Source organism: Sceloporus occidentalis, unplaced genomic scaffold, assembly GCF_023333645.1.
Source record: "Sceloporus occidentalis isolate IW3139 unplaced genomic scaffold, rSceOcc1.0.p SCAF_3, whole genome shotgun sequence".
NCBI classification, from domain to species: domain Eukaryota; kingdom Metazoa; phylum Chordata; class Lepidosauria; order Squamata; family Phrynosomatidae; genus Sceloporus; species Sceloporus occidentalis.
Window position 1 is genome coordinate 225435031 of NW_028316983.1, and position 27035 is coordinate 225462065.

General features: G+C 40.7%; 1 protein-coding gene across 2 annotated transcripts in view; it reads right to left on the reverse strand.

Annotated features, from left to right (window-relative positions):
• Positions 1-656: 656 nt before the first annotated feature.
• LOC149317573 (R-spondin-2-like) overlaps positions 657-27035 on the reverse strand; it is a 152484-nt gene continuing 126105 nt past the window's right edge. For both annotated transcript variants that reach the window (XM_089518939.1, XM_089518938.1), the window contains exon 5: positions 657-1505. In XM_089518939.1, coding sequence (XP_089375065.1) covers positions 1408-1505 — 98 coding nt within the window. In that variant the 3' untranslated portion in view covers positions 657-1407. The remainder of the gene's footprint in view (positions 1506-27035) is intronic.

Here is a 27035-nt window from a genome sequence, read left to right on the forward strand (position 1 = left end):
CAGGAGGGAAGCTTCATGTGATAATTTCCGAAGAGATGATGAGATTTTGGGTCACCAAAAACTACTTATCCATATCACTACTGCTCTTAGACATCTTTAAATCTTTATGTGCTGAGCAATGTTGCATTTCCTACAATATGGCATACATAAAATTCTTTTGGACTGTTAGTCTCAAAGGTGCTGCAAGTTCCATTTGCTTACTGATATTCCAGACTAACATAGTTGTATCTCTGAATTTCTCTTTCTTTGACACCTTTGCTCTGATCCAATGCATACATCATCCAAGCTGCCTTTAATTGTAGTTTGGCTCCATGTCTGTTTGGCCCTATGACCAAAGGAGATCTGATTATGCAGTTTGGCCTGATGTTTGGACCTTGATCATTCTCAGTTGTTCACCTCTTTGGAAAACAATCCAAAGAGAGGAACAGCAACAGGCCAAACATATTTCAATCAGAAGAGATTTCATATGATAAATATTCTTCTACAATTTGACTCCCAGAACACCTTGCTGACCCTTACATTATGTCCCTATGCCCCCAAATAGGCATCCTCTCCTAGAATCAAAGTGACATAAAACAGAAAATGAAATATGAGCTTCATGGAAGAAAGCAGACACACTTATATTGTAAATAGGTTTATTTATATGTAGTAGACACATGGGAATTGCTGTGCTCCTGAAATGCTCAGCAGCAACTCCTGCAACATATCAGTTAAGAGCAGTTTGACTATACAATTGTTCCAATATAACAGGTGCTGAGGACAAAGAACATTATCTATGAATATCTGCTTAGTGTTATTTATTCTTGAAAATTTACAATACAAGAAACAAAGGTCATAAATGCAATCCTAACTCCCTGGCCTCCTTTCCTTATATAAATATGCACAAGTCTGTTAAACAACTGCAATTTTTTTTGCAGCCTCAATGCTCCTGCTGCAAAGTTTTAGGCTAAGACATTGGCTGTCTCTATCTTGCAGGCACTGAGCTAAAACAAAAGCAAAAGCAAAACAAAGCAAATCAAAAAGGCTTTTACACTGGGGAGGAGGCAGATGGGATACAAATCCACTGATTCAACTCAGTGTGCTTTTCTACCCCTGGATGTCTCCAGGTTTTTTTTTTTTTTGGGGGGGGGGGGGGGACAACAAAAACAACAAATAACAATAAAAGTATAAATAACACAAACAAGCTTGTTGACATTCTCTTTCTCTCCCTCATCCCCTAGCCCACCCCCCACAAGTTATTTGCAACTAAGCAGCTGAATTGCAGTGCATCTGTGTGCAGGAGCCGGTAGCAGCTTCTGTGCATTTTGCAAAAACATATACATACATACATACATACATATATATATATATATATATATATATGCGCCATTTGTATAGGCAGAAAATGCAAGTCTCTTATTGACTAACTCAGTCTGTAGCTAAGAAGAGGCTATGCTGCTTCTGGGCTCTTTCCATTAAATTCTTTTTCTTCTTTTTCTTGTCCTTTGCCTTTGGTGTCCTCTTACCTAGAAAGAAAGAAAAAAAGGGAGGGAGGAAGGGAAGAAAGAAAAGGAAATGGGAGTGACACACTGAGATATTATGGTTTTGTTTTTGAGCACTTTTATACCACTTTTCCATTTTTTTACACCTCAGATCAATCTACAAGAGAAAAAAGCAGTAGCTTTAAGTAATAAAATCCACTACAAACAAGTCACAAAAATCAGGGATAACTTGAAATGTTAATAATAAGGAGAATAAGAAAATGCTTGGATAAGCAAATAAATCTTCAATTGATAGCAGAGGCCATCCAACATTGGAATCAACTCAATTTTAACAGAGACACCATTCTACAAAGGTGTCACAACAGAGAAGACCCTCTTGTTCACCCCAATATACAAGCCTCACTAGACCTGATACCTGCCTCCAGCCTGGAATCTTCCAGATATGTTGGACTAGAACTCCAGTTTTCCTCAATAAACCCAATCACTGGCATGTTGCCTGGGAATGATGGGAGTTACTTGCAATTGTAATAGTCTCACTATATTCTGTGCTGGTCAGGCCTCATCTGGAGTCCTGCTTTCTGTTCTGGATGTCTTGTTTTAAGAAGGATATAGAGAAGGATATAGGCATGTTGGAGTAGATTCAGTGAAGGGCAACAAGGATGATAAGAGGTATGGAAAAACAGAACATATGAGGAGAGGCTGAAGGAGCTAAGCTTGGTGAAGATAAGTGAGTGGTGATGTGATTATACTTTTTAAATATGTTAAGAACTGCCACAAGGAGGAGGGCACACATTTGTTCTCCGCTACTCCTAGGGTAGCACTTGGTCTAATGGTTTTATGTTACAGGAGGGTAGATTTCAACTGAATATTAAAAGGAACTCTTGACAATGAGAGCACTTTGGAAATGGAATCAATTGCCTAGAGGGGTACTAGAGTCTCCTTCTCTAGATGTTCGCTAAAAGAGGCTGAACCTTTTGGAAATGCACTACAAGCTGGAGTGTGTCTAGAGGAGGGCAACCAAAATGGTGAAGGATCAGGAAACCATGCCCTATGAGGAGAGACTTGGGGAGCTGGGTATACTTACTCTGGAGAAGAGAAGGTTAAAAGGTGATATGATAGCCTTGTTTAAATATTTGAAGGGATGTCCTATTGAGGATGGTGCAAGCTTGTTTTCTGCTGCTCCAGAGAAGAGGACCTGGAACAATGGATGCAAGCTACAGGAAAAGAGACTCCTTCGGAGTGTGGTGGAGTCTCCTTCTTTGGAGGTCTTTAAACAGAGGTTGGATGACCAACTGTCAGGGGTGTTTTGATTGTGAATTCCTGCATGGCAGAGGGTTGAACTGGATTGCCCTTGTGGTCTCTTCCAACTCTATTATTCTATGATTCTACTTAAGATCCTGCCTGGAGAATGAGGTTAAGAATGGGGCTGGACCATGAAGTCCTTTTCAGTTCTATGATTCTAAGATTCTATTGTGCAAGCTAACTAGGAAAGATGGCCAAAGTTCAGCTAAGCCAAGATTAGGCCAGCTGAAGCTGTGTAGAATCCAAACAGCTCCCAACCTAGGTATGCTGGAACTTCCTTCTGACTAGAAAATGCAGACTCATAGAGTTGGAAGGCACCACAAGGACCATCTAATTAAACTTTCTGTCATGCAGGAATACACAGCTAAAGCACACCTTAGTGATGCCGTCCAACCTGGATTTAAAGACCTCGAAAGAAGAAGAGGCTACCATTCTCCAAGAGAGTCTCTTCCACTGTTCAGCACCTCTTATAATCAAAATGTTCTTCCTAATTTGGGTGTGGAATCTCCTTTCTTGTAATTTGAATCCATTAGTTCATGTTCCAGTCCCTGGAACAACAGAAAACAAGCTTGCTCTATCTTTCGTATAACATACCTTTAAATATTTACAGATGACTACCATGTCGTCTCTCAGACCTCTTTTCTACAATCATACCCAGCTTCCTAAGGTATGCTTTACAGGGCTTATTTCCCAGACCTGTATCCTCTCCAGAGACCAGGCTCTTTGCTTGCAGTAACTTATCAAAGCTAGACTTCAATAATTATTCTATTACTATGATTACACTGCCCTTCAGAGCCCACCATCCATTATGGTTACCCTTGTTAAAGTAAAGAGACAAAAAATGAATAAAAAAGAGGAGGTGAAGTTGAGAGAGGCTTGCATGAAAGTTCTAAAAATGCATCTCTTTTTATTTTTTAACTACAAATTTATATTTACTTTATATGTGTGTGTGTATACACAGTCTCCCTCTCCATAGAAACACTGAGAAACAGTAAAAGATGAGAAAGGCTGTAGGATTCTGCTGTCTGAAGTAGGGAAAGGGATTTAAAATATAAAAGCTCTCAGTACTAGTTTCAGCTAAGCACTTTGGAGCAGTAGCATCACTAGGGCTAGCCCTAGTGATGCCACTTTGCTGTCACTCAGTGTGATAACTTATGGTGTCACCTCCCCACTGACTTTCTCCCAAACCTCACTATACAGAATCCTTAGTAATGTTTTTGGTATAAATGTTACTCATAAATCATATTGTAATGAAATAGTGTAATGGCAATAGTTGTGATGTAAAAAACTAGCAAAATTAATGTTATACCTTTACCTATACCTATACAGTGTCATATGTGCAGCCTAAATGTATTTACATGTACATATTTCATGTGATTGAAGTTAAAATTTGATAAGATGGCCAATGGTGGGAAGATGATGGGAACTTTAATTTAATAGCATCTGGAGAGCCACAGGTTCTTCTTTCTCTTTTATCTTCCATTCCTCCATACCTAAAAATTCCTACCCATTGTTTCTATACTGGCTATATGCCGTAACAAATCAATCATCATCATCATAGTATTCTGGGATTTGAGGTTTAGGGAGGGAGATTTCTCAGCCAAATCACTCTAGTGCCTTACCAAACTACAGACCCCAGGATTCCATAGGGTGCAGCCCTGGCATTTGAAGTAGACTCATAGTGCTATATCTCTGTAATGTGAAAGGGTCCCAAGTGTCTGCTATTTAATTGCTTTCATCAACCTTCCAGCCTAGAGTAGTATCCTGTGTGCCCAGGAATGCTGGCATACTGCTATGGGTAGTCAAAATGTCATGCTAAAGCATAAAGGGGTTAGGAAAAAAAAGAAAAGAGGGAAATTTCATAAAGGGGTTTTAAAAAGAAAAGGGAAAACATATTTATAGGTTCCCGCTTCCATTTCTGTGGGAGACAAATGGTTCTGCAAAAGTGCTGAACTGGCCTCTTAAATTACTGCAAGGCTAGAAATCTGGGAAATGAAAGTAAAAATCATTGGAAGCTATGGAACTGTTATATGGAGGGGCCCCCCACACCACTACCACAGCACTTTACACACATTTCAATTTCCCTGTTATTCCCTGGATGTAATACTTCAGTGCTTGTAGCTCTTTCAAAATCAGCATACAAAAAGTCCCTATGGCGGGATACAAACCGCCATATAGTACGTCTTCTATACGTAGTAGGGTTAGGAAGGGGCGGTGCTTCCGCACCCCCTAACCCTAGTACGTATAGAATACGTACAACATGGCGGCGCCCCTTCCACATGGGGGCCGCCATGTTTACGTACTGGACGCATAGCGTCCAGACGTGTCACGGCGCCTATGACGTCGCGAATGCGCCAGCGGCGCCTCGCGACGTCATAAAGGCGCCGCAAAAAGAAGCTCCGAAATGGAGCTTCTTTTTTGCTCCGCGTGGGAGCCACGCGGTTTGGCTGCTGCGGCTCCCTCGCGGAGCAAATGGCGCCGGCGGGAGACCACCGCAAAGCAGTGGTCTGTATCCCGCCTTTGAGAGAGAAAGAGAGACAGACAGACAGACAGACAGACAGACAGACAGACAGACAGACAGACAGGACAGGACAGGCAGAGGGTTTCCATTATTTCATTAATTTACAGTACTTACATTTTATACTGGATTTGTTCCAATACAACCACAATGATTACCATTTCAAAATACTGTACTAATTTATTCAAAATGAGGAAGTAAACCCAGTTGCATCCAACCAAGCCAATGCAGAAGGCCTCAATGACTCACCTTCCCTATGAGGATGCCAGGTGAGATGTTCACTGATGGGGGAAGCTCAGGGGAAATTGGAAGTGTTACTTATATGGGCTACAAGTCCAAGAAATCTCCAGTCAGACATGGAGACTGGCTGTGGTACCTGCAAAATTCTGAGTGGTATGGCCTAAGAAGTAGCTTAGGTGCTCCCAGAACAAAGATTGATGCTTTGTCCAACTGAACTGTAAAAGGTTTATTTCCACAGTAAAACACTATGCATTGTCAAATCTATCATTTGTTTGGCAATAATTTGGGTCTAATCCACAACTCTGCCACAGGAGGGCAGTAGATATTCACATTTAAATATGAATTTTAACAAATCAGGGAGGTCTGTATATATTAATTATATTAATATCCCTTTAAATTTTGTAATACAAATTTAGCAGAAAAATTAGTGGAAAAGAAATATGCTTAACTGAGGGTTAATGATATGGTCACCTTAAGTTCACCATTAGTCAGAAATGATTTGAAGGTACACAACAACAACAACAGTATTTTATTCATCCCTTGCTGAATACCCACTTCCCTCATAGTGCTGGCCAAAAGTATATACTTATTGCTTTGAACCAAATTCTAGGAGTGCTGGGAAACAGGGTTTTTGTTGTGTGCCTTCAGATTATTTTTGACTTATGGCAACCCTAAGGTAAACCTATCATGGAGTTTTCTGGGCCTGAGAGTGTGTGACTCATCCAAGGTTACCCAGGAAGTTTCTAATGCCAAGCGGGCAGTTGTAGTCCAATGCTCAAACCACTATACTATGATGCCAGACTGAAAACTAGAGACAACATCAGGGTGCCAGACTGAAAACTAGAGACATCACCTGTATTTTTGATGGTTGTGCAGAAAAAGGAATTTCAGCAGGCCTTGCTTGGTCATGCAACAAGATAACATGCAACAACTACTGAAAATCCCTCTGATAAACAATCATTAAATGTACAGAAGACCTCTCCAGTTTTCCATCTAGCAACTCTATGGTATAATGACTGGGCCACCAGCCATTTGAGGATTTCCCAAACTGGCCAATCAGTTGAGCAGGACCAGGAGTTTCAAGAACCTTCCAATAGAGGTCTTCAAAAGTCTTTTTCCCTTGTGAGGCCATGTGGCCTTGTGGGTCTTCTTTTGTTTTGGAAGCCCAGCTGTTGGGCCTGTGCCAAGAGGGCAGGCTTAAGGGATGCAGTTTGAGCCAGGCAATGGGGCCAGTTCCTTGCATCCAAAAACCCATCAAGGACTGCAGATCCCATCTCTGTGTGAGTAGCTTAGGAAATGTGTTAGCTAGTGTGTCTAGGCTTTTGTTATGTTTATTTTTGGCTTGCCTGAAATGTAACTTGTAACTATGTATTCTGTACCTGCAAAGCACGGAGGCCTTGCATGAATGATACCTGATTGCTCTATTCCAGTGATGGCGAACCTATGGCACACGTGCCAGAGTTGGCACTCGGAGCCCTCTCTGTGGGCACATGTGCCATTGCCCCAGCACAGAGTTTGCCAGAGTTTGTTACTAGAAAGCCAGAGAGAGATGGCACTTTGCAATAAATAAGTGGGCTTTGGGTTGCAGTTTGGGCACTCGGCCTCTAAAAGGTTCACCATCACTGCTCTATTCTGTCTAGTTAGAATAAATACCTTTCTTTAAAAGTATCTGCTGGCCCTATACTCCTATACACGTGCCTTAACTCGGTGGTTGCTTGTTTAGGTTAGCAAGGGAAGAAACTTAAGTCCTTAGCAAGTCCCAGTGTCTGCTAAGGGGAGTTCATTGGAGATTTACTGGGTGGTGGCAGCTTGACTAGAGGATCTCAAGGGGCCTCATTGAGCTCAGCAAGGAGCAGGAACAGAAACCCAGGAGACTCTAGGGGAAATTAAAGGCATCCGCTGGGGCTAAGGGCCAAGAACAGGGTGGCTGCTTGGACCCCAGGGATCATCACATATGGGAAAGTAATAAAAGCAGTCAATAGCACTGGGGAAATCATATTTTTCCATTGCTCCTTACACATGGCTTGTATATGCCAAACAACAGAGAAGCAGAGAAGAGGCAGGGAGACTTTGTTCCTCTTCTCCATGCAGTTCCTGCCATCAGATCAACAAGGAAGGGAAATGGAGAGAGACAGTTTGGACATGCACAGATGGAAGGATTTCTGTTTCTCCTCAGCTTTAGATTTAATCAAAACTAGAGAATATTTTTTGGAGATATGAGATTCTTAGTGTGCTTGCTTAGTAATATTTCCAAGATTCTTGTTGTTGTGTGCCTTCATGTCACTACCAACTCATGGCAACCATAAGGTGAACTTATCATGGGGTTTTCTTGACAGTATTTGCTCAGGCCTTTGCCTTCCTCTGAAGCTGACAGAGTGTGATTTGACCAAGGTGGGTTTCCATGGTTGAGCGGGAATTCGAATCCCGGTCCCCCAGAAACATATCAAAAGGTCAATCTACTACACTGCACTGGCTTTATTTCCAAAGCAGAACCTATAAATTTCAGGTTTTTTTTAAAAAAAAAATCAGTGGTAGTACCATGGCAAGACAGGATTTCATACTACTTATGGTAGTAGAGAAACAGTGGAACAGCAATTCCCAGCCCCCACCTATTTATTTGTAGGAATTACCAATAGCAGCTAACATGGGAGAAGCTCAAAATAGTGACCAGAAGTGTCATCAAAGTTAATTTATACATAAGTAAATGCCAAGGATGTTCAGCACACCCATATTAGACATCAAAAAAGGAAACCTCAAAAACAAGATAACTAGTAGAAGGGAAACTGAAAGTGAAAGGGGTTGTTCTCACTAGGTGAAACCCCGCGTTCTGAATCGAATCCCAGGAGTGGCGTTCCTATTAGGATCCGATTTAAACCTAGAACGGTTCTAGAGCAACCCGCAATCGTCTCCACTACAAATCGAATTGTAGAGCGGAATAAAATTTTGATTCGAGTTTTCCTCATTTAACACGTGTTAAAAAAACACTAGGGTCTGACCTAAGTTTTTCCATTGATTCGATTTAGGAACCGGATCATTTAAATAGGAACGACAGCCTTTGAAATTGCGTTAGATGAATGGGAGGAGCGGAGTGCGATGGGGCTGTCCTTGGGGATGTTGCCCTTTCTGTCCCCATACGTCTGGCTGTCGCCATTTTTGCTTCCCTCACCCCTTTGTCCGCTGTGGTCTTTCAATAAGAGATAAGGATTATTTTTATTTTTTATTTTAATGGTTTACAGGCGCTTAATCTCTTCAGCGCTTTAAGCGCCTGAAGTCCCGGCTGCTCAAGCGCCTGCATCTGCCAAAGGAGTACAAGGCTTCCCTCGGTGAATTGCAACCTCCCCTCTGTGTGGGGAGAGCCCATTTCTAACGGAGGAGAGGCAGGAAGGGAAGGCTCCTCTCAAAGAGGCATTCCCTGCCCGCTTGGGCACTGATCTCGCCCAGGCAGGGAAGGGAAGGCTCCTCGCGAGGAGGCATCTGATCTCACCCAGGCAGGGAAGGGAAGGCTCCTCGCAAGGAGGCATCTGATCTCGCCCAGGCAAGGAAGGGCTCTGATCAATGGGGGGGGGGGGGGGATAGAGCCTTTCTCCCTCCATTTCTCAAATGGAATCTGCCTTCTCCTCCAACCCTGGAAAGAGAATCTTTGGGAAGAGTGCTCCCTCCCTGCTTTTCCAGCAGCCTCCTTCATTGATCTCTGGGCTCTCTGAAAGGATTCTCCCTGGCTGTCTTGGGAGACAGGATGCTGCCCTCCAAAACCTATCCCATAGTTCCTCTGGAAAGAGCTTGGGTTTCTTAAATTCGCTTTGCCAGAAGCCTCCCCCATTGATCTCTGTGCTCTCTGAAGGGATTCTCCCTGGCTGTCTTGGGAGACAGGATGCTGCCCTCCAAAACCTATCCCATAGTTCCTCTGGAAAGAGCTTGGGTTTCCTAAATTCGCTTTGCCAGAAGCCTCCCCCATTGATCTCTGTGCTCTCTGAAGGGATTCTCCCTGGCTGTCTTGGGAGACATGAAGAGGGGATGCTGTCATGCAAAACCTATCCCATAGTTCCTCTGGAAAGAGCTTGGGTTTCCTAAATTCGCTTTCCTAAATTCGCTAAATTCACAAACAGTCAATGAAATGGAAACGATGCCAAAAGATAAATCGCTTCCAAATATTCCGGATTAACGTTACGTCATTCTGACGTACTATTGATTGACAGCTCCAAATAAGGTATGGAGGAGAAGAATCGCTTTATTTAAACACCGATTTCATGCCAAGTAGGAACGCTTGCAGGTAAAAACTTCGATTTAAATAACCAGATGGGAACGATGAACAAAGCGATTCGGATAGCGGGATAAGAACAGTGTTATTTTGAATCGAATTTATTAAAAACGTTGTATTTTAAATAGTTTCAAATCTTAAGTGGGAACAACCCCAAAGTCAAGAGGGTCAAATCTCAGCAGAACAGGGACTGAAAACCACAGTAACACCTTCATCTAGAATGTATACCACACCATCTGAAAAGAGCCAAAGAGTTCACCAGCATGGCTGACTAGCAAGTGTGAAGGTTGCTGTTGGGGAAAAGAAAACTTCCTCAAGAAAATGGAAGTTGTGCTTAAAAGATGGGCCCAATAAGGAACACAAGTTCACACAAAAGAAATAGCAGGAGATGATAAGTGATACAAAAAAGAAATGTTTGAAGAACATTGCTAAAGCCATTAAGAGTAATTAGGGTTCAGCATGCTAATCAGCAGTTGGAAATTCATCCATTTCTGCTCCACGATGCATTTTGACTAAATACATTTTTAAAAATTGAAAACACCAAACAACCTTGTTGAAGAGAAATGCTGAAGAAGCTTTCTGGGTTCTTTCCCTTCAGAAAATGATAGTGTTGGCCAAATGCCTCTTTCCTTTTCCTTATGTTCCACTACTCCTCTGCTACTATTCCTCCTGCCAATGATGACTGGTTAGCAGTGGCATTTCCTGCCTCCCATGAGGGAAATCTGCTTCAGGATTTAGTGTGAACCTGAAAGGAGTCATGCAAGGTTCTGAACCCTATCCCCAAAACTAGTTCAGCATCTTTGGTCATCCCTTAAAAGTTCATGAAAATGTTCAGATCAGACACAATGTGACACTCACATGGGAGCCATAAGGGGAAAAGAAGACTGGAGTCAGTTTGATGTGTAGTTTCTAAACACTGGCTTGGTCTAAAAAATACAAGCCAAGTGATCTCCAGTTATTTTGGCAATATCTTGTCTCATTTCTAAATAAAGCCAGTGTGAAATATATTGGGGGAGCTGATTCATATGTAGTTTCTATCCACCTGACATGATGAAACTAAGTACACTTCTCAACCAACTTTGAAGTTACTTATTTATTCCTAAAAACGTTTTGAAAGCTTGCTTTATCCTTACAAGCAATAGCAATAGCATTTACATTTCTATACTGCCTAATAGTGAACTCAGCACTCTGTAAGCTGTTTACAATCTGTAAGCCAATTGACCCCAACAAATGGGTATTCATTTTACTGACCTATGAAAGGATGGAAGGCTGAGTCAACCTTGGAGCCTGGGATCAAACTCACAATGTTGTAGCCGAAGTTCTGGCATTTAATAACTGTAAGCCACTCTGATAGCCTTTAGGGCTGAAGGGCAGGGTATAAATACCATAAAAAATAAAATAAATAAATTTAACCACTGCACCAGGGCTCCTTATACAAATAACTAGGTTTTGTATAATTATAATTAAAAACACCAACACCATGTCACCACAGTGCCCACACTCTGAGATGTAATAATGACGGCATTCTTTGTATCCCAAAACATTTTAATACTTTTAAAAAGATTGTGGAACATTCTATTTCTTTCCCTTGTATTTTCCCACAGCAACACTGGCATTTTTTTTTTCTAATCTCTACCTGGCATCTACTTCATTTCTCCATGTTTTTTTTTTCTTCCATACTACCGGGTTCTTTGACCCTCTTTCCATCACCTTTTCCTATCTCCATCCCTCCACCCTCATCTGCCCATCAATGGCATAAATGCTCTTCTCTTTGCAGTTTTGGACATACAGAATGAGTGGGAACCTTCTGATTTCACTACCATTTTTCTCTTCGGAACAATGTCTTGGTGGTTTTTTGCAATTTCTACACAAAAATCAATCAGTCAATCAAACAAACAAACAATATGTCTGTCTTTTTTTCTTTTTCTTTAAGCCAGTGTTACAGCACTGGCATAACACAAAACAAATGTTTCAGTTGTCTTTCACAATCTACCATTTTATTATTACAAAATTACTTCATTACAGGTGGATCTTCTGTACTAATCCATCAGAAAAGGCAGTAAGCTTTCCAGAAGTCAAAAGCTATGACTACAAAACATGTCACATGGGATGACGTTTTGCATGGCAAAAGTCCAGGAGATTTAAAGCAGCATTAATGAATTAATTGAATATTTCAAGGCTGAAAAATGTCAGGTTTGGAAGAGGGAAAGTGCAGAATTGTGGCAAGATGGGATGATGCCATGTGAAAAACACCATGTGTTGGCTTTCAATAACAAAAGACTTCCATTACAGATTTAAACCTCTTGGTGAAAAATTCTCTGGCTATCATGGAGGCACGATTCATAAGGGCAAGACCAAAGTAGGGAGCTCTGTGATAGTACTCAAACCAAGGCTGTATCCACACTGCATAAATAATTCGGTCTGACCCCGCTTTAACATCCATGGCTCCATGCTACACAATTCTGGGCACTGAAGTTTGTTGGGGCACTAACACCATTCTGTGGTCCCAGATTTTGGTAGTGCAGCACCAGAAGGTGCACATTTTTATATCTCTAGCAATCAGGGTTTGAATCCTCACTTGGCCATGGAAATTCTCTGGGTGACCTTGGGCAAGTCACACTCTTTCCATCTCAGAGGATGGCAAAAGCAAACTACCTGTGAACAAATGTTGCCAAGGTAACACCATGATAATTTATCTTAGGTTCAACATAGGTCAGAAACAATTTGAAGACACACAATAAGAAATATAAACCAGAATGGTGTAGTGGTTAGAGCATTGGACTATGAGACAAGGGTTTGAATCCTTCTGGGTCACCTTGGGCAAGTCACACTCTCCCAAACTCAGAGGAGGACAAATCCTCTGAACAAATTTTGCCATAAAAACCCTACAATATGTTCACCTTCAGGTCCCTATAAATGAGAAATTACTTGAAATTACTTGTTGTTATATAAGTATATATTAATACAATGCAATGGAAAAAAGAATCAGACAATTAAAAAGGTTTTGTGTTACAACCCAAGGTGAAACTGTGGTCCAGGCAAGGTGGAGTCTATGTGTGCTGCTCAGTGCCTAATAACAGAAACAAATGTACTGTTGGCACCTGATCAGATTTTCATGACTCAATATGTCATACTTGGAGAACCACAACTGAGAGGACTCTCTCTTGCTGACACATCATGTACCTAATGTAGTTGAAGAAAAGCTCCCCCCCCCCCAACAATCTATTATCGAGAAAGGTGCTTCTGCAAACATTTACTTACATATGCATGATAGTGTGCAACCTGGTATAAAATAACCTTCCATGTGAATGCAATTATCTGTTATTCTTTTACATAATTCTGCTATCAAAGTTGAAGCCATGGTGTGTGACTCTGACCTAAGCTGAAAAATGTAGTACCAGTTATGACATATAGTATGAACTACTGTCAGTGTATAAGAATCCTGATGCCCACCACGGGCCATTTCTAGCCATTGCTAGCAGAGAAGATGGATACTCATAACATGATGGTGATGATCTATGTTGTAAGTGCTTCTGAAGGCTTGGCCAGGATTCATTCTTTGTAGGAGTAGCTAATTCTTGTGGCATTCTCATGGTGAGAACATTGTGTGTATTAGCCCTCAATTAAAAATTATGGCTGGGAAATGAATACCTTGAAAAATCCAATGTGCTGAGCTAATGACATCTCTATTATTATTAATTACACATTTACGGTGCTGGTTGGTCCACAGGGCAAATGCTGGCATACAGAAGTGTATGATAAATAAAGTACTATAATACAATGAGAAATAAAGGTTTCAATGTACTATCAAAATAGACCTCTGAATTAAAATTAAATACACAGAGAAAACCATCTACATCCACAAATCATCTACATTCTTGCTGAACAAAGAAAAGCCTTCGGGCAGCTTCCAAATACCTAGAAAAGGGATCTCCATCTGACTCCCTGCCAAAGGCTTTCTATAAAACAACCATTAGAGAAGAGAAATCCCTGCTCATAGAAGAAACAACCTAGCAAAAACCTAGATAGTGGCATTGGAGTGATGATGCCACTGTAGAACAGTTTAAGCTAAGGGTCCTGAAAGAAACATTCCTTAAGAATCAAGGGCTCTTTCACATTAAACGGGTATAATACTATATTCCACTAACAGACATGGCTGCATGCTATGAAATCCTGGGCTTTGTATTTTGGTGAGGCACTAGAGCTCTTTGTGGCACAGAATTCTAAATACCCCTCCCTAAATTGCAACCATGAACCAGCATGGTGTAGTTGAATGCTAGATTAAAAATCTTGGAAATCAGGGTTCAAATCTCTGCACAGCCATAGAAATCCACTGGTGATCTTGGACAAGTCATATACTCTCCGCCTCAGATGAAATCAATGGTAAAATCCCTTTGAAGCAATTTTGTCAAGGAAACCATGTAATAGTTTTACTTCAGGGTGCCATAAGTCAGAAATTTGAAGGAGCACAACAACAATAACAACAACAATCTGCAAATCTCAGGACCTCATAGGATGTTGCCAAGGCTGTTAAAGTGGAATATAGCATTATAACTATGTAGTGTGTAAGGGCCCCAAAGCTCTTTAGATATTTGATGTTTCCAAAGGGGCAGTTGGTATTTTCCATGCTTGAAATTCCCACATATATTCAGTTACCTAATTTCAAATCATTGCCTTCAATTTCTATGTGTTAGATTATGATTCCCACTGAACCAGTGATCAAAAAAGCATCTATACATAGCTCTTTAAGTGCAATTATACTACAAAGCTGTTCAGTGCTTTAGTGAAGATCAATAAATGTAAAGGATGGAGATGAAAGACCAGCCACACCATTAAAGGGTTTATTAGTCTACTTTGGGTCATTATTACCTCTAGGAAACTACTGTGGTGCATAAGTGGGCTGTTCAAACACAAGACAATGACCAACACTGCTTTGTGATTACCATTCAGACCTTCAGGGTCCTTCTTTGAAACCAAAATAACTACCATTTAACAGCTGTGAAAATGTTTGTTCCCTTCAGGAGAGACCGCTAAATTAAAAGCAAGTCACTGCTAACACTCAGGGATCAGTTATAAAAGATGTTAGTCAAAACATAAGAAAGGGCTGCAAAGGCATTAGAGGTTAATATACAGTGTTCTGGCTTAGATATTTTTGCAAGTAGTGTTTCAAAAGCATATATGCTTTGCCCTCTGTGCTCTTACTAGGATTCTCTTTGTATATTTCTTTCTTCTCCCAGTCCAGCAAAGAAAAACCCCAATGATTGTGGCGCCTGTAAAATTTAATTTCCACAATGCAAATCAGATTATGCTCCATTAAGACTTCTACTATAAAATGTCAGAATGTTAGAAGGGGCTCAGTTGTAGCCAATATTTTTCCCAGAGTGCTATTTACTGGGGATGTGCTGTTTAAAAAAAGTGATGTTTTTTTAAAAAATCATTTCACTTACAAAACACGAAAACTACTCCTATTATTTAGTATGATTTATAACAATTATTACAATATTATTTATTATATCTTTACAGCAGGGAAGAGCTTGGGGAAAGTTTGTTAAAAAACCTATTATTTATATTTTATTTTATGCATTATTTATTTATTTAGAGACTTTACGCCACACCCTTCAGCCAAAAAGGCTTCCAGGGTGTCTTATACATTGTTAATTTGACAATTCCCTGTCCTCGGGTTTATAATCTAAAAAGACACCAAACAAAAGGAAAAGAGGGTGACAGTAGGGAAGCTGGTTAAATCCTGCAAAGCTGACTGATGTTCTCTCCCTGAGAGGCCAGAGCAATGGCATTTCTATTACCACTATCACCACACCACCTGCTTTTCCCAAGATTGGAGATCATATATACCATCTCTCAGCCCACAAGGGCACTCAAGTCAATGCATCATAGAAAAAACACATTTGAAACTATATAGTCAGCTCTCCTTATCTATGGATTCAACCATCCATGGCTTGAAAATATTTAAAAATATAAGTAAATTTCAAAAAGCAAATTCCACGGGAGGAGGGAGGCTTGTATTATAAATTTGTACAAGCCTAGCCAGTGCTTGAAAAAGTTTTTTTAAACTACTTTTGGAATCCCCAGCCAGCATAGCCATAGGCTGGAATTGCTTAGCCATCATTGTAGCAGTAGTTCAAAAAGTAACTTTTATTAGCTTTGAGACCACCCATGAAAACTCAGTGATTTGATATAAATCATTGATTGAATTCCATAGGGTTTCAAACAAAATAAAACAATGTTTAATATCAATTTGTTTAAAAACTTTCCAGAAGGGTAGACATCTGATGGCACCTTAAAGCCTAATTTTTATTTGTGGATGCAGTCCTCAGAAAGATTATTATCAAGCAAAACCTGTAAGACTCTTGAATTAAAAGTTGTTTTCCATTTGTAAATCCTATGTATGAATTTAAGTTTGTGCAATTGAAACATACTCAAATATAGATATTTTGTAACATATGTTCTATTACTTTCAGCTATGTTTGTTTAAACAACCACAGTGACCTAACAAAGTAGCCTTAAATGGAGTGAGACTATTGGTCCATCTAGATCAACACTCTCTACTCTGACAGTAAGCAATGAACACTTCAGAATTTCAGGGATGAGTCTTGGCAGTCCATCCTTTCAATGGGGATGTCCTAGACTGAACCCTGGACCTTCTACGTGCTTTATCACTGTGTTAAGGTGCCTCAAAATACACAGTAAAATAGTATTATTGCTGGGCTTTGCGTGCCTGATAATTGCTAGCTAGATGTTGACTACTACTTACGTTACGAACAGGAAAAAGAAGATCACTTGTACGGCCAGCAGCTATTTGTATTATTATTTGTTTAACTTAAAATTCTATCTTTATTCCATATGCCCTGAGCCTAGAGCTTTGCTGTACTCTGGCCCAGAGTCCATAACTAAATCTGGCACTGGGATACTGCCTGGGGAAATTCACGTCACGTTTGGACGAGTCAACAAGAAAACATTCGTCATAGCTTCAAAACTGTTAAATCAGTTTTGCTTATGTGTTGGGCTTCTTTTTTTGGAAAAAAACAGTCTTAAGAAAAAGATGTTCCGATGTGGCTGTCTATGGTCACTAGTAAAATCTGTTAAGATTTGCTATTGTGCAACTTGATTTTTTTCATTCATTTTCTATCAAAAAAAAAAAATCTTCAAGAAAACCCAGCTTCAGAAAAGTCAAGATGGTTTAAGAGTTCACCTTCACTACTTCTTACTGTAGAAGAACTTATTTTTACTACAGAACAGCAGGAGGAATCATGTGGCCCTCCTGATATTGTTGGACTGCAGCTCCCATACCCTCTTGCTACTCTAATTTGGCAGGGAGAATCTTGATTAATCCTATGTCGTTCCACTTTTTCAGTTGCTTTTCAAACATCCCAGTTTCTCTCCCCACCTCCCAGTTTCCCTCTTTGTCTTCACCTTACTTCAGTTATTACACACCAAGTTTAAAGTGCAAAAGTAGTTTAGACTCAGTTAATTCAGTGGGGGGGGGGGGGGGAGAAGAGGAGGGGGAGAATCTTGCCCTGTCTAATAGGCTCAGGCAAAAGCAAACTGTGACAGTCTCCCTGAGCTTGTGTGCACCTCCTTATTAATAACTTTTGTCATCTTGACTACACCCTGATGTTGTTTCACCACATGTCTCCTGGTTTTCATCTGTAAAATGTTGGAAGGTATGAGTTCGCAGCATTTCACTTCAATTTGCTATGTTGACTAGCGCTGCTGAGGCTTCCAGTCCAACAATATCTGGAGGCCACAAGATTCCTACACCAGTATAAAATAATATTTCTTCCAGCCTTAAAAGTCTACAATGAATGGTTTGTACAGGGGAAGAAGGGAAAGGGAGAAGGAAAAGGGGAGTGATAGTTGTTCCTTCTGCAACAAATGATGAATAACAGACAGCCAATGATACTGCAAGTTTGAACTGTGTCACTGAAATTCTGCCAATATGTGATCCTGATTTACAGAAAACACTGAGACCACAGTTTCTTGGTCTGGACATTACAGGGAAACTTAACTGAATAAACAAAGAAGTCTCCATTACACTTCCTAGGGAGAAGGAAGACCTGGGAGAAGAGACTGAAAAACTCTTCACTTACTGCTCCAGCAAACTACTATTGGTTCAGTGGGCATGTACATCTGAACTGGAGTGCAATCATATTTTTTTTCTGAGATATCGGTGGAAGGGTAAGATAACTTCCAGTCTCATCAAACAAATGCCACTGCTTGTCAGCAAGTAAGGACATCTTTAATTATTCTTTACTGCCTGTGATATGATGACAAACAAGAAATAAAATTGCTTCAGAACATAAAAACAAGTGTGGCTACAACTCACAGAAATGGATAGTGGATTTGCGAACCCCCCCTCCTCCTTGAAGTTTTTAGGACATATACACTGTAAGAAGAAATAATTGGTAGCACCTGTCCTCATTTTTAACAGTAGCACTAGAGAAAGTGTCTACCATTGTCAAAAGCATCAGAGGCCAGGAAATACCCAACCCTCTTAACTGGGAAGGAAATTCTAAAAGTAGCTTATGGCTCTGAGCTACTCAAAGGGCCATCTTTTCATATATCAGCCGGCCTGGGGCCCTTCTCTCAGTCCCACAACTTTTACAAGCATCTATTGGCAATAAGGGAGGCAGACTCGGTGACTTCTCCCAGACTTTAGAACATCCTCCCTAGGAACCTAGGATGGCTTCCTTCTTGCCTTCCTTCTTCAGTCAGGAGCTGAAAACGCTTTTGACTAGCTTTTATAAATTGATTGCAATGACCTCTGATACTGTATTGCTTCACTGTACTGCTTCACTGGATTTTTGTCTTCTTAAAAGATTTGTTTAAAAGGTTTCAATACTATGGATAATTTATTTGTATTCTAACTATAGCTTTTATATCTTTGTGCTTGTATTGGTTTTAATTTTTGTAAACTGCCTTGAGTGTCAGTTTTGTAGGAAAGGAGGGCTACAAATGCATAAATCGTCATCTATATGATGATGCTATAGATACAATTTTGCATCTAGTAAATTTCTGTCTTGAACTTTTGTCATTAATTGCCATTAAGGGCTTTGAGCTATGGTGAGACTCTATGAATGAGAGACCTCCAATGCATCCTGTTTTTAACCGCTATGCTCAGGTCTGGGAAACTCAAGGCTGTGTCTTCCTTGACTGAGTCTGTAATGCAGTCTTCCTCTTTTCCTACTGTCTTCTACCTGGTCAAGCATCACTATATTTTCTAATGTGTCATGTCTTCCCATGATATGGCCAAAGTATGACAGTCTTGAGTTTAGTAATCTTGGCTTCTATGGAAAGTTCAGGCTTGATTTCCTCAAGGTCACATTTATTTGCCTTTTTTACAGCCCTAGATATTTGTAGAAAATTCCCCCAGGACCACATTTTAAATGAGTTTATTTTCTTTCTATAAGTCTTCCTCAATGTCCAACTTTCACAAGCATACACAGGCCTCAGAAACACAAGGGCAGGGACAATCCTGAGTTTGGCATTTGATGATATATCTTTTACACTGGAGGATCTTGTCTAGTTTTTTCACAGCTGTCCTTCCAAATCCTAGTCTTCTTGTTTTCCTGACTACAGTCTCACGTCCGATTTATGACTCATCCAAGTTATGGAAAATCTTTAACTAATTCAATGTTTTCATTGTCTGCTTTAAAGTTATGTAAATATAAATGTGGTCAACATTTTTATTTTCTTCATGTTCATCTGTAACCCTGCCTTTGCACTTTTATTCGTTAAGTTTTTTCAATGATCATTCCAGCTCTTTGCCATTTTCTGTCAGTGGTATGAGGCTATTAAGATATACAGATGACACCATATCTTCACATCTTCTGTACTGAAATACTGTTCTTTAAATATTCTTCATATTTTAAATAGTTGCAATTTCTTCCATATGTATTTTTGGCCTATGTACATGTTTGCATCGGAAGCTATGCTATATTGGAAATTAGTGGAAGGCCTTCTGGCCTGGATCCTGGCAGAATTTATCATTTTTTATATTAGTTGACTGTTTATAATTTAAACTTGTTTTCTTCCAAAGTAATTTTCCAAAGGATTAAGCAGATGAAGCAGCAATATAAAGGAACAAGTATTATGCGTGTGCTAACTTGCCTGTATACCCTAAAGGCATGGAATCCCATCTGATCTTGGAAGATAAGCAGGTTCAGCCTGGTTAATACTTAGGGGCGAAACATAAGGCCCTGATGGAGAGGCTTGGAACCACCCCTTTTAGGCTGGATTGGGGCCATGGCAAACATACGTGCAGCCCCAATCCAGCCAGTTCTGATTATAAAAATAATTTTGCTAACTTCCTTTACATTTACATGATCATTAACATCCTAAATAACATTTCTGACATAAATGTAAGAACAAAGAATAAAACATAACTATTTTAAACAAACCTAAAGAAAACAAAGGGTTGAATCAAAACCAAGGCTGCAGTTCTATGCATATCTCTGTGTGCCTTCAAGTTGCCTGTCCACTTATGGTGACCCTATGAATTTCATAGGTCTTCTTAAGTGGTTTTTGCCAGTTCATTCCTCTCAAATAGGAATCTGTTTGTGGTCCCCCATCCAAGTACTAACCAGGGCTGAACCTGCTTAGCTTCCAATATCAGGCAGACTGTGGTGCCTTTAGGATATTTATGCAAGCTAATTTACTTGGGAGTAAACGTCATTGAAATCAGTGAGACCTCTGTGTAAGCATACATATCATACTTGCATTGCAAGCTAATTAAACTGAGATCAACTGATTCAATGAAATCGATGGGACTAAATTCATTACAACTTTTGATATGCATGCAAATCAAATGCAACCACCTTAGCCTGTATCCAGACACAAATCTTTCAATTATGCTTTAAAGTGACACAGAAAGGAGGGATTATTCTGAAAAAAATATACAGTAAGAACACTATAATTGGTTGAACTATTTTTATTTATACATATTAAAAAAATGACTTGATTTATTCAAACTGTAATGTGTACTCAGTTATTTCTGTCCTGGTGAAAGATTTAACCCAAGTATTATGTCTCTCCCTTGGTCTCCAAGTGGCAGCCTGTTTCCTCATCATCTGTCGAGTTCAGAAAGCCTTGCAAATGAATTCTGTTCCCTTGCTAAATTTCTTCCACTTTTGGAAGTTCATTGACTCCCATACTTCATTCCAGGCAGTAACCAGAAAACTCATATTCACTGAGGCTGATGTTATAATCCACTACACACATATTTGCAAGTAAACAAGACTGAGACACATAGGAAGCTATCTTAAGATGCTGTCTGATACAGAACTGAATCAGACCATTGATTGTTCTAGTCCGATGCTATTGGTTGTGGCTGGTAAAAATCCTCCAGAAATTCAGGCAGAATTCTTTCTTTGCCTTATCTAGAAATGCCAGACTGAACCAGGGGGCTTCTCCATGCAAAGCAAGTTACCTACAAGCCTCTCTTCTAAGAAATGCATTTGTTTTTCCTTTCATGTATTTTTAAAACCGTGTTATGTTTTCAGACTCAACATATAACTTTTTTTAATATACTGTCCTCTTTCTATAAGAATAAATAATAATAAATATAACTTTTATTTACATCCTGCTTTTTGTTAATAATAATAATAATAATAATAATAATAATAATAATATTTATTTGTATACCGCCCTCTGGCAAACCAATCCGGGCGGTTAACAACAGTAAAATATAAAATATCACAATTAAAAACACTTTATCCCTCCCCACCTTAAGACAGTATTAAATAGTATAACATATTAAAAATACAATATCAAGGATAAAAACAGCAATTAAAACTAAAAACCCTGATATCCCTGTTGATCCTCAACCATCACTAAGATGGGGCCACGGGAGGAATGAGGGAATCAGGGAACCTGGGCCGGGATGGTTAATCTGGAAAGGCCTGCCGGAAGAGATCCGTCTTGACTGCTTTTTTAAAGCTGTCTAATGATGTTATCTGACGGATCTCATCCGGCAGGTCGTTCCAGAGTTTGGGGGCGACAGCAGAGAACGCCCTCTGGGAGGTTGCCGCAAGCCTAGATTTTAGAGGCTGCAGTAAGTTCCTCCCAGAGGACCGGAGAGCGCGGGGAGGATTGTACGGGAGGAGGCGGTCTCTAAGATAGTTTGGACCCAAGCCATTTAGGGCTTTAAAGGTGATAACCAACACCTTGTACTGGGCCCGGAAGCTGATAGGCAGCCAGTGGAGGGACCTCAAAACCGGAGTAATGTGGTCCCTCCTAGATGTACCTGACACAAGCCTGGCTGCCATGTTTTGAACCAGCTGTAATTTCCGAGTCAAGCACAGGGGTAGCCCCATGTAGAGTGCATTACAGAAGTCAAGGCGTGAGGTTACCAGTGCGTGCACAACCGTCTCGAGATCCCTTACTTCTAGAAAAGGGCGCAGCTGGCGTATCAGCCGAAGCTGATAACAGGCACTCCTGACCGTCACATTTACCTGATTTGTCATCAGGAGCGACGAGTCAAGGAGCACCCCCAGACTGCGAACACAGTCGCTGGAGGAGAGTGTGACCCCATCCAGGACTGGAGGTTGCAACCCAATTCTTGGTTTCGGGGCCGCTACCATGAGCACCTCCGTCTTGTCTGGATTCAGTTTCAATCTGTTTTTCCTCATCCAGCCCATTACCGCCTGAAGACATTCATTGAGAGAAGAGATGCCATCGGAATTCGAGGCCGACGAACGAGATACGGAGAAATAGATTTGGGTGTCATCAGCGTACTGATAACACCCAGCACCATAACTCCGTATTATCTCACCCAGCGGCTTCATATAGATGTTAAATAACATCGGGGACAAAATAGCCCCCTGAGGAACCCCACAAGTGAGGTACCTCTTACTGGAGCTACAGTCCCCGAGTAGCACCCTCTGAGACCTGCCCGAGAGGAAGGACCGGAACCACTGCAAAGCAGTGCCCCCAATACCTAACCCCTTCAGGCGGTCCAAGAGGATGCCGTGATCTATAGTATCAAAAGCCGCTGAGAGGTCTAAGAGCACCAACAGGGTCACACTCCCCCTGTCAATGCTCAGACGCAGATCGTCGGTCAAGGCAACCATGGCAGTCTCAACCCCAAAGCCTGTCCTAAAGCCAGTTTGAAATGGGTCTAGATAATCGGCTTCATCCAAGACAGCTTGGAGCTGAAGGGCAACCGCCCTCTCAATCACCTTGCTCAAAAATGGCAGCAATGACACCGGCCTATAATTCCTCATATCCAGGGGGTCCAGGGAAGGTTTTTTCAGGAGCGGCTTAACCGCCGCTTCCTTTAAACAAGATGGAACATGTCCTTCCCTGAAGGATGCACCGATGATATCCGTGAGGAATCTCATCAATGCATCCCCCCCCTGGACGGCCAGCCATGATGGGCAAGGGTCAAGAGGGCAAGTTGTCTTCCTCACCTTACCAAGCAGCTTGTCCACGTCATCAGTACTCACAGATTGGAGCTGATCCAGTATGACTACATCGGCGGAGTCACTGGACGCCTCGCCTGTCGACTCTGTTTCAATGGTGGCATCTAAGTCGGCTCTTATCTGAGAGATTTTGTCTGCAAAGAAGTTGTTAAACGCGTCACAGCAGGCCATCGTCGGGTTAAGTAAGGGATTTGGCGCAGGGGTCACCTGCGTCATTTCCCTCACCACCTTAAACAGCTCTGCTGGACGGGACTCTGCAGACGCAATACGTGCAGAGGAGAAAGCTCTCTTCGCTGCACGTATTGCCTCCCGATAGGAACAAAGGAAGTTCCTATGGCGAGTTCTGTCGGATAAGAGTCGAGTCTTCCGCCACCTGCGCTCTAGCCGTCGTCCAAACCGCTTCATCTTCCTCAGCTCTGGTGTGAACCAGTGCCTCCGATTTGGGGCGGGATGGCAAGGGCGCTTGGGAGCGATCATGTCGATAGCCCTGGTAAGATCGGTGTTCCAGGTATTGACCAGAGCATCGACCGGATCACCGGCATTCCCAACCATTAAACCCTCTAAGGCTGTCTGGAATCCAATGGGCTCCATCAGCCTTCGAGGGCGGACCATTCTAATGGGTCCGCCACCCCCGGTGGGGCAGATATTGGCTCTAAGTTTCATCTTGACCAGGAAATGATCCGTCCATGACAATGCGGAGGTACTTACCACCTCCGCCCACGGATATTCCTGTTCCGTACTGAAGACCGCATCGAGTGTATGACCTGCACAATGTGTGGGCCCTTTGACCAATTGGGATAGGCCCATGTTTGTCATGGTCTCCATGAACTCCCGAGCCGCACCTGTTAAACTGGTCTCGAGCGGAATGTTAAAGTCTCCCAAAACTAAGAGTCTGGGGGTCTCTAACAACAGCTCAGAGACCAGCTGTGTCAGCTCGGTCAGGGAGTCTGCCAGACAACGGGGTGGCCGGTAGACTAGCAAAATCCCCAAACTATCAATACCAATACCCTTGTTCCTAAATCCTTTCACATGAGTTTTGGCCTGCAAAGCTCTGTATGACATATATTGCCCAGTATTCCAGTTATATAGCTTCAGCTGCCAAATTATCACAAAACAAAATGAAACCATTAAAGCCAACCAGCTAATACAGTTTTTATTTCAGTCAATTTCTAGAAAAGGAGTAAGCAAGGCCACTTCCTAATCCTTACCATCTCTCAACCATTTTTTTTTTTTAAATAACCTATACATCTTTAGATGAGGATGTTTTTGCATTGGTCTCTTTCCCCAACATGTCCAATATGGCTGGGTCCCCTCCACTTCTTTGGTTCCATCCACTTTACTCTATCTGCTTATATGTACAATTAGGGCTTCAATGCACTGTTAAGCAAACAAACTGCTTTTTATTAAAAACCTTTGGGGCCTAGCTGATCTGTCCAAAAAGTCTATTTACATGGTTTTAATCTGTTCTAATTTGTTAATTGTTTATTATGTTTTTAGTTTATGTTTTAACTTATTTTATTATGTTTTTAGTTTAGTTTATGTTTGATATTGTTTTAAACAGTTTAAGCTGATTTCATTTGTATGCTGCCTTAGATCTCATGATAAACAGTGGGATATAAATATTCAGACAGATAGACAGACCGATAGGACTGACAGACAGATAGGACTGGTTCACCTTCTTTGGGAAAAGGCATAGCACATGAAAGCCATGGTGCATTAATAAAGACCTGCCTTTTCAATTGTGTAAAGTAGAACAGCTCTAAAATGTTGATTATGTTTAACGCAAACTATGACTCTTAAAGAATATGGTAACAAACTGTGTTTTAAAAATAAAAAATAAAATGCCTAAGCAATGCTGCAGACCACAAGTGTTTTTAGTAATAATATATTGATCTATTTGCAAGTCACAAGCTAATCTACGAACTACTTTTTTTTAAAGAAACTTTGGTCAAACCTCTTTATATATTTTTTTTCCTCTTGATTCTGAACTTCCATTTGGCAGTTAACATTTGTTGCCAGTTTTTGAAAGTTGATCTATTCTCTTAGAAACTCGGTGTTTACTGTTAAGGAAGTCAGTGTCTCAGAAGTTAGGCAGCAGATCACGCTAAAATTATCTGCCCCTGATCCAAGGGCTCTGCATGACCTGAACCCTGCTTAAAGCAAAGTTTGAAAACGAGGAGAGAATAAAAATAAAGAATAAAAGTAAGTTGTCAACTGCTCCACAACATGAGCCAAAAGACAGAGCTGATCCAATCTTAGGAGCCACACGGTGAAAGAATGACTCCAGCTGTAACAAACTAAATTCATCTCAGCATCTCTCAGCCAACAAAAATCACTTTGTTAGTGAAATATGAAGATTTGGATGCATCTCTAGGGAGATGAAAGGTCAGCATAAACAGCCCACTGCACCAGTTATTCTGACACAAGACTCTGGAAGAAAAATCAAGTAGACAGAGGTAGGAAACATGAATTCATCCACATTTTGCTGGACTGCAATGTCCAGTATCCTCAAGCAGCACTGCCAGGAGTGAAGGGTACTGTAGTCCAAAAAAAGTTTTTTCCTCCAACCTAAGACCTCAGTCAGTGTGCCTATGTGGACTATGTAATGAATAGCACCACTTTTCTGACTCATGATTTTGTGCTGTGCATTTCCCTGTTCAACATCTTTGGATGCTAATGAAGATAAACACATAATAATTGATGATATATAAATGAAACAACTCCCCACCCTATACACATGTGTTTCATTATGTACAATGCTCTCAACTATTCCATAACCCACACAGTGCCCTTTCCAGATTTGTTTTCCTGCTCACAGATCTGAGGTGCATGAAAATAAATCTGGAAAGGGCATGTCTTATCTTTATATAGATTTTGACCACCTGTTCTTACAGTATTTCAACAAAGGTTTTGACATTTCTTCATTTGTCTTATCATAACCCTCACCATCTCGCAGCAGTATTGTTAATTTATCCATCTCTTTCACTTCTAAAGCTTTACTTTACCATTCGTCAATATCTATTTTTCTTGTTTTTTTCCCAATTTTTTGCTACTACGATTCTTGCCAATGTTATTAAATGTAATATTAATTTTATGTGCTTTCTTGATTCTTTCCCATCTATCATGTTCAGCAAAATTGTCTCAGGTTCTAATATCTCCCTAAATTTCAAGGGTAGGGCATCCACTACTTGATCTGCAGATGACACACTATATGTGCAGCCAATGATGTGACCTCAAGATAAAGCCTTCAGTTTAATAAGATAATTTCAATAGACTTAATGCAGACTGTACAAAAGCCTGCAGCACTTTGTATTTTTTGAGGCAGTTCTGATCTGGGTAAATCCAGTAACGGCAGATTCGATGGCCGATCTCACTGACATCCCTAAGTAATACTATAAATTGTACAGATGGAGAACTCAGAGATCCCATTCTTACCAGCAGCTAATTTGCATTCTATAAAGCCTTCCCAGTGGGAATGATATTCTATATGCCTTTTGTCATGCTGTTAACAGTGGAAGGAGGAGGCCTGTTTAAAAGACATTCTTTTTTGAGAAGTACTCCTAAGAATTGCAGTAAATCTCAAGAAAGGAGGCAGAAAAGCAGGGAATCAAGCTATTATTCATAATTCCTGATAAGAATTCAGAAGCTAATACAAGCTGTGTTTACAGAATGGATAACACATTTTATAATTGGAGGGTACATTCAGCCCTTCAGATATTTCAGACTTCAACTGCCAGGAATCCCAGACAGTACAGTCAATGATAAAGGATTATGAGAGGTGTAATCTAAAACATTTG